Source organism: Diceros bicornis, chromosome 23 (genome assembly GCF_020826845.1).
Source record: "Diceros bicornis minor isolate mBicDic1 chromosome 23, mDicBic1.mat.cur, whole genome shotgun sequence".
In the NCBI taxonomy this organism is placed as follows: domain Eukaryota; kingdom Metazoa; phylum Chordata; class Mammalia; order Perissodactyla; family Rhinocerotidae; genus Diceros; species Diceros bicornis.
Genome location: NC_080762.1, coordinates 26,441,650 through 26,458,368, shown reverse-complemented (window position 1 = coordinate 26,458,368; position 16,719 = coordinate 26,441,650). Strand labels below are relative to the sequence as shown.

General features: G+C 49.1%; 1 protein-coding gene across 3 annotated transcripts in view; it reads left to right on the top strand.

Moving 5' to 3' along the window:
- Positions 1–3,388: 3,388 nt before the first annotated feature.
- The window catches only part of FOXO3 (forkhead box O3), a 122,285-nt gene continuing 108,954 nt past the window's right edge, over positions 3,389–16,719 (top strand). The window contains exons 1-2 of one of the 3 annotated variants that reach the window (XM_058566494.1): positions 3,389–3,574; positions 4,675–5,420. In XM_058566494.1, the coding sequence (XP_058422477.1) occupies positions 4,803–5,420 (618 nt within the window). In that variant the 5' untranslated portion in view covers positions 3,389–3,574; positions 4,675–4,802. Of the gene's footprint in view, positions 3,575–4,441; positions 5,421–16,719 lie in introns of those variants that run through there. The other 2 variants (XM_058566495.1, XM_058566496.1) reach the window with 2 other exon arrangements.

Sequence of the window (16,719 nt, the reverse complement as noted above, 5' to 3'; positions counted from 1 at the left end):
AGGAGAGCTGTGACCAAAAATTCTACCTCAGAGGTTATGCTGGCATTCCTATTCAGTCAACAACCATAACTTACTCAGCTTTCCTAGACTAAAAAGTTTAGAAAAAAAAAGGTAGGGGGAAAAATGGAGAAGGACCAAGGAGGCTTTCAGGGGAAAGCAAAGGTCACAGCAGTTTCAGGCTAAAAGAGAACAATCACTGAGATCCAATCTCTGAGTTTTTAAAGGCCTGCCCACAGGGACAAATTACAAGTGTAAATTCTTTGGGTAAGACGCACATTTACCAAGCTGAATTTTTATAGTCACTGCCATTTGAAGTTCTGATCCTTAACTCATTTGAAACTTACCCAATGCGATGTGTATGACCTCTTGTATTTGTCTTGTATGTTTTTAAACTCTTGAAATACTGAACTTTTTAATATGTCTTACACCCCCAACTAAGACTAAGCTCTTTGAGGGAAATGGCTAGATCACGTCCCTGTCCCCCACTCCTCACCAAGAAGGTCTCAATGAGCTCAATTAATCTATTAAATCTTTAACTTTTACATTTTTTGGTATGCCTTCGGGATATGCATTCTGTAAATGGACATCCCACATGTTTATAGTGAAAATCTCATGGCCAAGAGCCCAGCCAGTGTAAACACATTCTTTCTCCTTCTGCCCGTCTGCACTTTAATGACAAAAGATTGCTTAGATTTAGAGAAGAAAACGGGTAGATTTCTTTTACAGTGTGTTGTAAGTATTTTTAAAAAGCTGCTGAAAGTTCTTTGGATTTTATACTGTATCATGGTGCAAGGCCCTGGGTGATCTAGCCACCAGGTTCTGCGTGCAAAGCTGAACACCAGACTCCGGGTAATATGCTCCAGCTCCCCCGCCTCCCCATGGGCATTCGAAGCTGAGTTTTGGTCGGACAGCACTGTCCACACTGTCAGGCTATAAACCAAATGCAAACTCAGGGATTCTCAGTGGGGCAGGCCCACAACCAGAGGAGAGGAGCCGCACGCAGAGGAGCAACCCCAGGAAGCAACCAGAACCCTGTTCCCAGACTCCTCCTTCCAAAGACACCCCGAAGCAGCAGAAGCGCATTTGTACGTGGGCAGAGCTGTATGCCCAAGAGATGGGCACATATGGACTGAGGACATTCGGAGCAAGCGAACGAGGGCACAAAGCACGCAAGGTGGTGCGAGTCTCCCTCGCGGCTAGGTTGTTGTGTGCCAGTGAGCGTGTGAAATCTGCTCCGGAACCGGTGGCCGCGGGGCCCGGCCTGGCGCGGCCTCCAGGACCCAGAGAAGCAGGTAGCTTTGTTCCCGGAATGTGAATGAGGGAACCGAGCCCGGGGTTAAAGAAGGCAGCGTCCCGAGGCGGGAACACGTCGTTTCCGTTGAGGCTTGCGCAGCGCGAGAAACTCGCCGTCAGGCTCCCCGGGTCGAGGGGCCGGCTGCGCTGGAAGCCCGCCGCGGGGACAGCCTCGCTGGCCGGAGAGCAGCGCCAGAAGAGGCCGTGGAGCGGGCCCCGCGGCTTCTCCCAGAAGGCGCGGGCGGCCCCACGCGCCCGCCACTCAGCTCGGCTGCCAGCACTACATTCCATTTAAAAATAACACCCACGTGCGCTGGTAAACAAGCGCGCGCGCCTGGCGGTGCCGCGCGCCCCGGGTGAGCGTGTGCGGCGCGCGCCCGCCCTCCTCCTGCACGTGTCTGCCGGCTCCACCCGCGGCGCTCCGGCGAGGCTCAGTCTCCTCCCCCGCGGCGGGCCGCGCACCGCCCCCCAGCCCCGAGCCAGGCGGCTCCCGGGCCCTAACGCCCCCCTTACTGCCAGGCGCGCCCCGCAGAGTGCTCTCCAACTTTCCTCTCCTGACGCCACCTCATCGCGGCGGGACCCGTCACCCCAGGTCTGCTCCCTCCCTCCTCTCCCCGGTCCTCTCCTGTCCGCCTCCTTTTAACTCTCCCTCCGTCAGAGCGCCAAGGACTGGCTTCTGGTTCGCCCTCTCTTTTTCTCCACTCCTCCCTCCCCTCCTGCCTTAGAATTTTACTCGATTGTTTATTATTTGCTGTGCGGGCGGGGGCGGGGGCGGAGAGGGGCGTCTGCGGCCTGGAGACTGGTGGCTGCGGCCAGTCAGCGTGCGACTTGGCTTGACGAGTAAGCGGCGCAGCGAATGGCGACGCGGCGCAGCGCTCTCGGGTCACGCGCGTGTGGATACAATGACATCATCTATTTGTACGCGTCGAACTAGCTTGGTGCAGGGGCGGGGCCGCGCGTCACTTGAGTGACGGGCCCTTCGCAAAGCCCGGAGCCTGGAGTAGGCCGGGTGGGCGGACTCCTGCGTACGCTGGGTTGGACCTTTTTGTGTGTCGGGTTGTTGAGGAGCCGCTCTAGACTGTAAGATATCTCCAATGACTTGGAAGGATTTAAGAGAAAAAAAGATATTCATGAATCAAAGTGGATAGACTTTTGGTGTGTGTGTCGCATGTGGTGCATTCTTAGTGCACAAATGAACGATCTGGGCACTGATCGTAAGATAAGGACTTGTGAAGATGTTTTGCTAAACCTAAAGGAGTATCTCTTTTTTAAAGTAAAAAATGCACAATTAGCCGTTTTGCCGTCATTTACAAATTAGAATCAAATTACTTCCCATTCACAGTTGTCCAAAATCTGCTCATGCGTTTAGGAATGGGGAATAATTTGCTTTTCCCTCCTGAGTTACACTTCTCCCCTCGTTTGCCACGAAATTCATGAAAATTGAAACACGATTGCGGTCGAGCGTCTTAGGTAAGAGACAGTGCAAACCTTTTCGTGCCTGATCGAATCGAAGCGCATCAGTTTATGGAAGTCCTGTAGCCACCAACATCGTCGCTTGTCAGTATTTCCAAGCTGAGGTAACCCTTGCCATCTTCGGTCAGCATCTTATCTCGGGTGTTACCTGGTGTCCGGTTCCCCATTAGAACCGGACACCAGGGCGGCTCCGGGCGGGCAGACGCGCGTGCAGGGGACCGCCGGTGCCAGGCGCCCTGCCGGGAGTCAGAGAAGCCACGCGACTGCGCTCGTGGAGCGTTTGGGGCTCTGCGCTCCCCCTCCCTCTTCTCCTGGGCCAGCGCCGCGCTTTGTTGTCGTTGAGGCTCTGGGGAGAGAGGAGGAGCCCGGCGGGGACGGCTGCGGGAGCCCGCCGAGTCCCGGCCCGTGGCGCGCGCCCTGACACCCACGCCCGCAGCCCCGCGGAGCCGGGTCGCGCAGGCGCGCGCGCGCGCGAGCGCACTCACACACGCACACACACACAGCACACCCGGGCCCGCCGCCCAGCCCTCCCCCTGGGCGGGGACCCGCCCGCCGTCAGCCTAGGTTGAGGCACCCTGCGTGTGTCTATAACTTTGTGCTGCTGCCGCGGCCGCCCTGCTGGTGGAAGGGAGGAGGAGGAATGTGGAAAGCGGCGGCGCGCAGGCTGACAGGCGGTTCCTCCGGCGGGCTGCAGCGGCGGCCGGAGCACCTCTCCTTCACCGAGGTTGCGCGCCCCTTCCTCACCGTGCCCCGGGCCCGCGCGGGATTGTGCGTCCTCCCCCCTCGTCCCTGAAGGGAAGGAATCGAGGTAGGCGCCGGAGCTGTGCAGCGGGGCGTCCGCCTTCCCGGTGACTCCGGATCTGCTTTCGAGCTGGGCCAGGCGCTTCCCTTTTCCCTCCCCGTGACTCGGTGTGCGCGCCCCCCCTTCTCCCCGCTAGTGTTTTTAAAGGACTTGAGTGAAGGGAGAAAAAACTGTCAAGATGGCAGCAGCGGGAGCAAGGAGGTGATGAACGTGCTGGTCCGGGTTTTCTGGCGGCCCGGGAAGACTTGGCGCTTCCCGACCTGTTGGAAGATTTATGTTTGACTTGCCCCCTCCCCCCGATCTTTACAGGGAAGCGGGTGGAGGGCACAACGTGCGCGAGAAAATAAACCACACAAAACCCCAAAGTGGCTGTTCCTGCTCGGCTCGACCCTTTGCGAACACCAGCCGAGCTGCCTATCCCCCTTCCCGTCTTTCTCTTTTCTGGAAGTGACAAGGGCCCATTTGCGCGCGGATCCACGTTCGCCCTCCCGGCCCGCGGGCCAAGAGGGGAGAAGGGAGCTGCCCGCGCCGTCCCCGCGCTCGGGCCCCTCCACTGGGAGGGGAGGTGGCAGGGGAGGCGCGGAGGCGGCAGGGCTGGGGACGGGGAGGAGAGCTGAAGACGCCACAGACTTTGGCGGCGGCGCCGCGGGAAGCACTTGAGCGGCCCCGAGCGAAACATAAACAAACGCACGCCCGCCCGGGCTCGGACTCCGACCGCGGCACCGCTGCGCCAGCTCCGGCCGCTGCCCGATTTAAAGGCGCGGCCCGCGCCCCTCCCCCTCCCCTCCCCCTCCCCGCCCCTCCCCCTGCCTCCCCGCCCAGCCACCTAACCCAGGAGGGACCTGCGGCTCTGGCAGCGGCCGGGGGAGGGGGCTGCCCCGTGCGAGCCCGTCGATTCGCTCCTGTCTCCCCCGCGGCCCGGCCAGGGGGCGGTGTCTGCTGCGCCAGGTTCGCGGGACGCACGTCTCCAGGTCTGCCTGCTCCTAGGAGGCGGGCGCGGTGCGCTCGGGCGGCGGCAGCGGCAGCGGCGGGCGAGGACTCGCCGAGGACTGGGCTCCGGCCCGGGATAACCAACTCTCGTTCTCTCTTCTCTTGTGCTTCCCCAGCGGTGGCGGCGGCAGCGGCGCCCAGGAGCCCGAGTCTTCGCGGCGCCCCAGTCCCTCCCCCGCCGCACCCCTCCCCGGCGCGAGAGGAGAGCGCGAGAGCCCGAGCCGCCGGCGGGCGGGCGGCGAAGATGGCAGAGGCGCCGGCCTCCCCGGCCCCGCTCTCTCCGCTCGAAGTGGAGCTGGATCCGGAGTTCGAGCCCCAGAGCCGGCCGCGCTCCTGTACGTGGCCCCTGCAGAGGCCGGAGCTCCAGGGGAGCCCGGCCAAGCCCTCGGGGGAGGCGGCCGCCGACTCCATGATCCCCGAGGAGGAGGACGATGAAGACGACGAGGACGGCGGCGGGAGGGCCGGCTCGGCCATGGCGATCGGCAGCGGCGGGAGCGGCTCGCTGAGCTCCGGGCTGCTCCTTGAGGACTCGGCCCGGCTGCTGGCTCCCGGAGGGCAGGACCTCGGGGCCGGGCCAGCCCCGGCGGCGGGCGCGCTGAGCGGGGGGACGCAGACGCCGCTGCAGCCTCAGCAGCCAGTGCCACCCCCGCAGCCGGGGGCGGCTGGGGGCTCCGGGCAGCCGAGGAAATGCTCGTCGCGGCGGAACGCTTGGGGGAACCTCTCCTACGCCGACCTGATCACTCGCGCCATCGAGAGCTCCCCGGACAAACGGCTCACTCTGTCCCAGATCTACGAGTGGATGGTGCGTTGCGTGCCCTACTTCAAGGATAAGGGCGACAGCAACAGCTCCGCCGGCTGGAAGGTGCGTACCCACCTCGGGCGGGCGGCCGGACCCGCTGGGCCTCCTGCGCAGTTCGAGACGCGCCTTCGATGCCTCGGAGCGCGCCTGCGGGCGCCGGGGAGAGGGGTTGGCAAGGAGAGCCTCGGCGGGGAGGCTTTGGGGGTTCTCTGCGACCCCCGGAGGAGGGGAACCTGGGGACGGCCGAGGAGGGGTGGGGCGGAAAGGAGGCTCTCGGGGAAGCCTCGGGCATGGCCAGGTGAGGAGAGGGGGCAGGGGACACCGGCGAGGGAAGGACAGACGGACAGGAGTGCGTTTGCTGGATTCTCGGGACAGCACGGAGAAGGTAGGTCCGCGACCAACTTTGGAGTAGTGGGGGTGAGTTCACCGTAGTGGGGTGCGGTGAGGGCGCTGCGGGTGGAGCGAGGGGACGTGGGGGAGTGTTTGGGACTTGGTGCTCGCAGGAGGGGTTGGATTTGTGGTTTCCAGTCGGTCGCAGAAGCATGGTGTATTGTCACCAGCTGGATGAGAACCTTTGGGTCTAAGTTTCAGGCTTGTGGGTGTTAACTCCCATAGGCACATGGATCCCGTTTGAGAAAGCAGTGGTTGCCAACCTTTTCCTGGCCGGCTGTCTTTCCTTCCTCGTGTTGACACTTTTATTTTTCACAGATGTCTCTTTAGTAAACCTGCCCCCTAGTAGCCTCTGAGCTGTTCTGGGGCCTGGAACGGGCCAGCCCTGCCACCTCCACGCGGACTGGCCGCACCTGCTGCTCCCGGTGAGGCCTGCACTCGGGAGCTGCACGAGGCGGGGTGGAGGACTGGGCCTGCCGCTTCACCTAGGCCTGTGGGAGAGAGGTTTGGTGGCAGGGCTGGGCCGAAATGGCTTCTATCTGTAAGTGAACCTGAAGAGAGGCTCTCCACTGCTCCTTTTCAGCCTCTCTAGGTACTGGACACATGGTAGGGAGAGAGGTGTGGAAAGGCCTATGATGTAATGATTTCCTGCAGTTGGGCATCCAAAGAGATTAACTCCTGTGCCCCTGCTGGGCTGCTGATACCCCCTTGTTTTGCTCTTCCTGGCACCTCATCCTCCTGGCCCTTTTCCCCAAGATATGGATGTGTCAGTACCAGGCAAAAGCGTCCTGAGCAGGTGGAGATACCTATGGTTTATCAGTTGCTTGTATTTGCAAGTTAGCTTTTTTTTTTTTTTTTTTTTTTTTTTTTTTTAAGTTAAAGGAGTAGTTGCTTCTTCCTTTTATCCCTTCCTTGTCTTTGGGGAGCTGTGTATCTTCCTGGGTTCCAGTAGGTGTATAAAATAGGAGCCATTTAATCTTAGTGGAGAACTGAAGCAGTGGAGAGGAGTCTATATAAAAAAGCTAAAGAATTTAGTAAATTGGCTACTTTTAAAAAAAAAATTTTGCAAGCCTAGTGCCTGTTTTTTATTTTTTATGGCTAGAGTTGGAGAGGCCTTGTTTAGATACTTTAAAAGCAAAGCGTGCTTTGATATTATTCCACAAATCGGTCTCATTTCCTTTAACAAATGCTGACATTATGAATCTTATATTTGATTTAATTTTGTTGCTTTGCAAAGGAATGCCAGTTGTGTGATCTGAGGGCTGTTTCCAGAGAGGACGATAGTTAGTTCCGTTTCAAAGCCATGCTACTGTGATACCTTTTAAAACTTGAGTGTGCAAATAGATAGCAATGGTTAATTTCAGTGTACAGTGTCAGGAAGGGGTGAGTTTTACAGGATCTAAGAAGATGGATTTGGGGGTTTGGAATATTTTTTAAGTTTCTCACGCTTGAAATTTAGTTCTGTATATTTTGAATTTGGTACAGAGAATCAGTTAAAAGTTAGCTAACTTAGTTAAAAAGTTAATGTAGGAAGAGTTGTCACCTCTCCTCTCATTTTTAAGATTGCAAAAGTAATTTAATTCCACAAATAATATTTCTTGCTATTTTGTTTATAAAGATAGTAATTTAATAGCTTTTGATTTTTTTTGGAGATTTATGTGAAAAAGTAGTGTTACCAAAAGTAGCATGAATCAAGACTGGGCTAGTTAGATTTTCATGTAGCTTGCAGAACTTGCAGTAGAGATTTTGGGCCTAGTCTTGAACTTTGTGGTTTTATGTCCTAACCAGTTTTTTTGTCTCATGGTTTCTTTTTTTCTTCTTTGCTATCTCATCTCTCTAAAATCGTATGAAATATTGTAAATTAAAACTCAAACCTTAGTATTTTTAATACAGGGTGCACTTTTATGATTACTTTTAGTTTAAAATTTTACACCAATTCTATTTCTGAGTATCACGTGGCAGCTAATCCCTAAAGGCTATAGAGGTATAATTTAAAGAGTTTTCTAAGATGACCTTCATCAAAAGATGCAGCCATGCAAGAACTTCCAAATCTTTGATGATGGAGAAGGCCCTTTGAAACTGGGACTGGTTTCATATTTCAATTATGACTAATAGCCAACCTTTTTTGTGCTTGTGGTTCAGTGGGGGTGGAAGAAGAGGAAAAAGAGAGAGGTCAGGAGCTAATTGTGACCATTTCCATGCATCCCCGAGTTTCAGGAGTTGATTCCTATCATGATTAGTCATTCTGGAAGCCTGCATGTGCATTTAAACCACATTACTTTCACTCTGAGTTGTGCATTATGGTTTTAACTTCTAAAAAGTCTAGAATTCAGGTTAACCTTTTGTAGTCATATGTGCACATAGGCACAGTATGTAGGGTCTAGGCCTTACTCCTCTTTTGGCTTTTTGGGCCATTGCGTTATGAGATCCTGTAACCAGAATTACCACACTAAGATCATAGAATGAAAGAATTAGAAAGGAGACCTTAGAGATCAGAATTGAGACCAGTGGTTCAAAGCCCTGATTGCATATTAGAATCACCTGGGAGCTTTTAAAATCTACCAGTACTCAGAAAATCTGATTTAATTGGGCTGGTGTGTGGCTTAGCATTGGTTGTTTTTTTTTTTTTTTAAGTTTCTCAGGTGATTCAGACGTACAGCCAGGGTGAGGTTTGCTGATCTAGTTCATCCCCCTTATTTTATAGGTGAAGAACCTGATTCTTCAAGTTAGTGACTTCAAAGATCACACAGCTAGTTAGTACAGAGGTAGTTAGTAGCCACAGTTCTAGAAATCTTTGTTCTTTATCACACTGTTTTCCTCTTTAAATTGATCTTTTTTGAAAGGTTACTTACTAGGTAACAAGTGGTCTTACATAAGTAGAAGTTGCTTTCCTGAAAAGCATATTTCCCTCTGGATCTAAAAACGTCTTGGTTATTATTTTAGCGTTGGAAAGAGAAGGATATTGATGGAGGCTGAGTGAGTGTATTCTCCCTGTATAGCTCTCCAGTGCCTATCAGTATGGGTACTTATGAAGTGATAAAGGTGGCAAAAAAGAGAGCATTTCAACAAAAGGAGGAAGCTCTTGGTTAACTTATGTTTGTCAGATGCACACTGTGCCAGGAGAAAGGTGATGGCTATCTTACGGGTTCCTTTACCTCACCATTAAAGTCGAAATGAGTAATCTGATGTGGTTAAGAGGGGAAAAGGTTACATTTCCTTTAATTCAGATTAAGCTTACTTGCACTGCACCCATAATTAAACTGGTGAGTTCTCTTGGTTCCTCCTGTCCCCGGCAGACCTTTAGGACCCCAGGGTTTACCTGGGCAGCCCTGTTTATCACTTACTTTCCTACGTACACCTGCATTTCCCATGGTCAGGGCAGGATCACGTTAGGCAGCTATGAGTTTCTGTGGTGGTTCCCACAATTTCGCAAATGTAGCATGCGGTGTGACAGCTTCTACTCTGCTGCAGATAATTCTTCGAGAGACCGAGTCTTCCTCCATGTGAGAGTGTCCTAAGTCGTACAGCTTCTTCCCAAGGTAAAAAACTGAGGGCTGACCTGCCAAGAATGCTTGTTTATGTCCTCGCTGTTCTGGTCCTTTAGATTAACCCATCCAGTTCCTTTTCAAGATCCTGTATTAAGAAAATGTTATTTTAACTGCCACTTCTACGTTTAAAAACATTTTTAAAAATTTCAAAATGGCCAAGTCATAATAATTCCTTATTGGCTCGTAATTTTGACCTCAGTCACCTTTTGGAGTAACTCACCAAAGGGCCAGCTTTGGTCGTGTGCGAGGAATCTGTCTTCTGCTTGGCCCGTGTTGCCAAAATGCTGTTTTGTAATTTCCTTTGGCAGTGCTGTCTTCGTCAGTGATTCTCAACTAATATACTTCCTCTTCCTACAGCAGCGGTACACTAGGGGGACCGTTTTTCCTCTTTTTCAAAGCTGTGTCATCGACCTATGAAGTGAAGAAATTGGCCCTTTTAGACTTTGGTCTGTGAGCCCCATGGAGCAGAGAGACCCTTTAAAAAAGGAGCTAAGTGTTTGTTTTGATATGTTTATCTCCTTCTTAGAAAATGAAATGAAACTATGCAGACTTATTTTTAGGAGATTTTAGGAGGGTTCTATTTTAAGAGAATGATACCATAGAAGAACATCTTGCAGTTAAACTTTTTAATACTCCACTTGTGATTCTTCCTTAAAACCTGCAAGATATTTTTATTTGGAAGATGAATGAAGAGGCCTTGTCCCACTAAAAAGTCATGTACTCGGTCTGGAAAAAGTTTTGCAGACACCATCCATGCAAAGGTCTTGATAAAAAGGCAAGATAAGACTGTTTGGGTCTGTGCATTCTGACGAGGTACCCCACTTACCCATTTCTGATCAGATTCCAGATTCCCGGGGCTGGAGAGAATGTGGAATTTATTTTGTTTTCATACCCACTCATCTTGCCTGTAAGGAACAGACTCGATCCTATTCTGGACTCCTCATTTTTCTTGTCACCTTTTCCTGTATCACAAATGGAGGGGTCCTGAAGAGCCGTTTTGGCTTTTTGCTGCTGTAGAAGGAACTGGGGATGACAAATATATAGAGGTGGGTTAGTATCGGTGGATGTTACAGCTGGTGTACAGTGAGTAAAAGATTGGAAAGAGAAAACCCTTTTTACCCATCTGCTTCACATATCATTTCATTCATTCAACGAATATTTATCGAAGGCATACTGTGCGCAGGGCATTCTGCCAGGCCCCAGGGATGTCGTGGTCACACAAGGCGCGACATAAGGTTCCAGTTCACAGGAGTTCACCTTCTATTGGGGGAAGACAGAAAATAAACATGCAAATCTGTGCTCTGCGAGCTTATCCTTGTCGTCCATTTTCTTTGCCTTTTTTCACATTTGTACTTCTGCCTTCGTCAGTACTTCAGCCCTCTGCAGAGAAGTTACTGGCAAATGGCGAAGTGGGTGTTGAGCTCTGGCTTGGAGCTGGCCTTTAATTCTTGGCAGGTCATTTTCAGCTTGCTTTGGAGATGCAGGGCCACTGTAACGTGGCTCCTGTGGTTTGGGTCTGTTTGGGAGGAGGCTGAAGCTTCCCCAAGTCTACCTGGAGTAGAGCACACCTGTGGCCCTGGACTGCTCTGAGATCCCTGATTCTGTCTTGTGGGGCCTCCCTCTGGAGTAGATGTGGAGCCTTGATACAGCTGACTCATCCGCATTGCTTCTTGCCTCAAATTCAGAACTAAAAGAGGTCTTCAAGATCTTCATTTTACGGGTGAGGACACAGGCCAGGAACATGAGTGACCGGCTCAGGGACACACAGCTAGCAGAGATGGAGTTAAGACTGTGTCCGCATGAGCCCAGGGCACCACTGGTCTGTAGCCTGCTGCTAACCATTGTGGTTTCACAGCTGTTCCTGGCTGTGCCTCCGATTCTGCAAACTCTTTCTTCATTTGCTCTCCTCTGCTCCCCTCCCCACCTTGAGGCTGGCCGGCGCTGGAGTAGCTGTGGTTCTCTCTCTGCATTCTCCGTCAGCACGCTCAGCTCACCTCACCTTGCTGAAAAAGCCTTCTGTCTCAACCCCACCCTACCCTACCCACCCCCTGACTCCTGCTTGTTTCTTTGGTCGTTTTTCCGTGACTCCTGTATATTTCCAAGTGCAGCCTCAAAAGCACAGAGTGTGTCTACCGAACAAATAAAGAGTTTCTGATACTTGGACCTGCTTTTTGGATCGTTATGTCCTCAGCCCGTGAAGATAGCCTTGTTCTGGGACTCTGACACTGAAAGGTCATGCTGTGACTCAGGAGTGAGGTGATGGCACGTGTAGAGTCTTTTGGATACTTGTAGCAATGAAGGTGCTGTAAGTCGTGGACCTCGGGCGTTGATGTTGACATGATACAGTGTAACGGTGAAATGATGCTCTGCTATTGAAGGCATTTCTTGCTGTGTCTTGTTTCCTGGTGTAGAAGTCCCTGAAAACTTCATTAGTGCCAGTCTCCACCCACCACAGAAACTGAAGGAAACTTGATCTTGGAATGACCTTTCTTTAAGAGACAGTTGAAATCAAGTCTGCCCTCTGTGTGTGTACCCCACTTTATGCAGCGTCAATATGCCCTGTCTAGAAAGAGTCACTGTGGGATTGTTCAGCCTAAAATTTACTTACCCACTTCTTACACGAGCAAAGCTGTTGTGTAAACCTGAATTGTCCATAATGTTCTACATTTTGGGGCAGAAGTCCCAGATGTACTTGAAGTTTTATATCCATGGATTGGAAAATAGAAGTCATGTATGAAGGAAGAAAAGATAACAAGCAATCTTTGAGATGCATCTTTTCAGGGCCAGCCTGCAGCTCTTCTGAGTTAGAGTTTCTGAGTAGGTGGTTAGGCTGGTGATGGTGATAGGAGACCCCACTTCTGATTGCATCACTACTCAGTCAGACTCAGTATCTTGAACCATTTTATCCTTGACCAGACAACGTTGATTTCTCAGTATTGCAATTTCCCCGGTCGGGAAAAGTACAATAGCAGCTGTCCGCAGAATATTGTGATGTGTCACTGCTTTCTGGTAAAACACAAATGTAGGACTGGAGTATATTTCAAGCTCAGCTTCTCTAGAGCATGTGTCTTCCACTTTTCACTCCAGCTTTTTTCTCAGGTTTTAATCTTGAGACTTTTTCTCTGCAGTGCGTCAGGTACTACTAGGAGATAACATCACAAGGTGAAATGGACTAACTTCTCTGATGGGCTGTGATCCTTCCAGTAATTTCCTGCTCTAGTAATTGCTTATGGTGAAGAAGCCAGGTGACCGTCTGGGGGCTCACCATGCCTGGGTGTCCAGACACACCCGAGTCCTGCAGTAGAGAGGTGAGCACAGAGCAAGGAAAGCTTGTGGCCCACTTGTAGGGGCAAGGCCGACGACACAGGAGGTGACCCCTGCTCCGGACGAATGATATACGTTATCTTTCCTTTGGGGTGAACTGATAATAAATGCAACAGAGGTGCCTTTGGCAGTTTTCAGTATGTGTTTTGTAATTTCTTATTTATTTCTTTGAAGACCTTTGCATGTGTGTGGGGGAAGAATCCACATCATATTTTTCCTTGTGTTTTAGATGTCTAGTGAAATTAATAACTTGGCTCCTGAAGGCCTGGAGAATTTATTTTAAATTCAGAGCCAGCAGAGGGAGTATACAAGTCTTTAAGCTGATCTCAAGTATTTTTCCCACATAGCTAAAATAATACCTTGATTAAAAACAAAAAAAGAACTCTGATACATAGTGCTTCCGTGTAGGCTTATGTCATCATTAGAAAAGGGTAATTTAGGGGAGGGGCGGTTAAAAGCCTAAGGTAACTTTTTAAAAGGAAACCTTGGTCTTCTAGGACCCATGGTCCACTTTCCATCCCTGAATAGTTAAATGAAAGCACTTTTCACTGAAAGGCGTCCTCCCCTGCCTTTCATCTTTTTGCTGCTCCACTCCTGATAATATATGTGAGTGTTCGTCGATACCTAATACCAAACTTATCAGAGTATATCAAGTATCTGGATCAGTGGAATGTTCTGTGTTTCGTGCTATTTTGATTGGGACTTTTGATATTTTCCAAGACTTCACAATTTCCTGTGGACAAGAGAAAGACAAAAGCTACATTATTTCCAGTTCAGATGTAGTAGTCATGGATCCACTGGAGATGATAATTTTGAAATTTTTCATAGTTCTGTAAGGCTGTAATTTGTCATCTCCCTCCACCTTGCCCCCTATTTTGGTAGTGGTGGTTTATTTTAATTTGGGGGCTGCTGTGGGTTGAATGGTATCCCCCCAAAATTCGTGTCCACCTGCACCTAACCTCAGAGTGTGATCTTATTTGAAAATAGTGTCTTTCCAGGTGTAATTAGTTAAAATTAGGATTAGGATGAACCCTAAATCCAATGACTGGTGTCATTATAAGGAGAGGAGAGGAGAGGACGTACTAAATGCAGAGAAGGCTGCCTGAAGACCAGGCAAAGGTTGGAGCGATGCAGTTACAAGCCAAGGAGCACCAGGCATTGCTGGGAGCCACCAGAAGCTAGGAAGAGACAAGGAAGGAACCTCCCCTAGAGCCTTCCGAGGGAGCGTGGCGCTGCTGACACCGTGATTTTGGACTTCTAGCCTCCAGAACTATGCAGAATAAATTTTTGTTGTTTGAAGCCCCTCAGTTTGTGGTAATTTGTTATGGTGGCCCTAGGAAACAAACACAGGAGCATGGGGATGGAAGAGAGGGACAGGCAGGGTTGCAGATAAAGGAGAAGAATAAAAAGGGTTTATGTATTATGGAGATACAGTTGACACATAACAGTGTCAGTTTCAAGTGTATAACGATTAGATTTTTGTACATGTTGCATAGTGATCACCACATGGATATCCATTACCACACATAGTTACAATTATTTTTTTCTTGTAATGAGAGCTTTTAAGATCTCTCTTAGCCACTGTCAAATATACAATACAATATTATTAACTCTAGTCACCATGCTGTACATTAGATCCTCAGGACTGACTTATTTTATAATTGGCAGTTTGTACCTTTTGGCCCCCTTCACCCATTTCACCCATCTCCCCACAAGAAAGGTTTTATTTCGATTAAAATGTTAATCATTCATAGGCTACTTTCTGGTAATTTAAGTTTCTTCTTTCTTCGTCCTGCTGTGAGAGACAGAAGGGAGGCATGAATTCTTCTTGATTTCCCAGTTAGAGCTACTAAAACTTGTCCCTCCCTCCCGTTTCTAATATGGTGTGCTGGGCTCCCTCTCCTTCCTCCCCCACCCCCTCTTACTGAATTTCTGCTTGGCCTGTTTTGTGAAGCTAGTGGAAGGGCTGTGCTTGTGGAGTGTGGGCTTGAGATTTACACTAAGGCCATGAGGTCTGTCTGAGAGCTTTAGTCTAGAACATTCAGTCTTTGAGGGGAAGGAGGAGCCTAGGGTCCTCACTGGAAGGACCGTATTCAAGAAGAAGCCTCTCTTCCCTGTCCCTGTCAGAGCTTGAGAAGGTGGCGCCCCATCAGGTTCATTGTCATCAGTGATGGTAGTAAGGCTAATGCAGAATCTTCTGGAGTCCCCTCAGCTCCTCCTGTGCTTCATGGCCTTTCAAAGTCACACACACCGGAAGCTTCAGGCTCATGTCCCCTCTGGATACATATATGTCCAAAAACCAGCCATTCTGATGAAGCGTACAACATAGTGTGGTTGTCCTCACAGAAGTAGCAGCAGATATTTTCTAGGCACCTAGGAGGTGTTTGAGTGGAATTGCTCAGAAGTATTTAAGAATCAGAATTGCATCTGTTTATTCTCATATTTCAAAGTGATACTTTTGGAGACGGGAGCTAGGGTTTTATTGGAGAGACAGTTTGGTTTTTATAATAAAAAGGAGTCTACACGAATTCTCAGGCCTAGTCATAATAATTACTATTATAATAGTAGCTCTGATTTATTGAGCACCTACTCTGCCAAATGCCCAGCTAGGTTTTTGACATCTAATATTGATCCTACAAGATAGGCATTTTAAATGTAAATCCTAGTTTAAAGATGAGGCAATGGTTCAAAGAAGTTTAAGTAACTTGTTAGGGATCAAATCCAGGTTTCTTTGACTCTGGAACTTTTGTCTTTTCTACTAGAGTCTGCTGCATCCTGGAGTTTGGAGGGTACTTTGGGTTGGAGGGGTTACAACAATAAAATTAAATAGGTGCCATTTTATTTATTTTTAAAATTTTTTTGGAAGGGGGTTGAGTTTGTGTTTTTTTTCAATTAAGGTGTAATTGACATACAACATTATTTTAGTTTCAGCTATACAACATAATTCAATATTTGTATATATCGTGAAATGATCACTACAATTAGTCTGGTTAACATCCGTCACCACACATAGTCACAGAATTTTTTTTTTTGTGATGAGAACTTTTAAGATTTACTCTCTTAGCAACTTTCATATATGCAATACAGTATTATTAACTATAGTCGCCGTGCTGTACATTACATCTCCATGACTTATTTATTTTATAACTGGAAGTTTGTACCTTTTAAAAATAGCTCCCTTTTTAAAAGTTTCTACTATGTGCCACATTCTTTACATATATTACCACTGATTCTCACATTAATCCTTCAGAATACTGTCTTGAATGCTTGTCTTCCGAGTTGTGGCTGACTCAGGGTAACGAACACCTCTCTGTGCATTGGTGGAGGAGTGGACTGGGACCCATGGTTAACGCTCCTTCCTTTGATTTTGCATGAGCTAATAACTTAAGAATCGAGTCAGTGTGTGAGCTTTTAGTGGGGAAGTAGAGGAGTGGCTTGAGAATTTTTGTCAGAAACCTGTTGGTTTGGGGACTCTCATTTCTGTTTGGTCACTGCCTTGGGTGACATGGTTTATTGTGGATCAGATACAAAGTGTACTATTTAGAAATAATAGAGTGATGCATAGTGTGTAGAAATCCTTTGAGTTGGGCCATTCCCTGCCTTGGGAAAACAGGATATCTGTGCTTCAGTAGGCTTCAGGTAGGTAGATGAATGGAGACAACTCCACCAAGAAAAATGGATTTCAGGAAAAAAAAAAAAAAAAAAAATTTACAAGAAGTTCCTGGCAGAAGTTTGGCTGCCGAATCAGAGCTCATAATTAAAGGTATTAAAAATATTTTGTGAAGTGGTTGACTCTTTGCAGTGCAGTTCCTAACGGGTTTAAAGGCAGGCTGCCAAGACAGAAACAGAAAAAGTTGCATAATGCAAGTTGCTGGCCAGGTTAAAGTGTTGATCTCTACTGAAGAGCTTACTGCTTTGTCTTCAAGGTAAAAATATGTATGAGAAGGACCTAAAATGATGGTTTTAATTGGCCACAGGAATGCAGTACCCATTTGCCCTAAGATAAAATGTGACTAGCAGAATACTAATCCCATGTGTGTTGGAAAAAATTGCAGAACTCTCAGTTTCATAGTAAAGATAGGTGAGTAGTGTCTGGACAG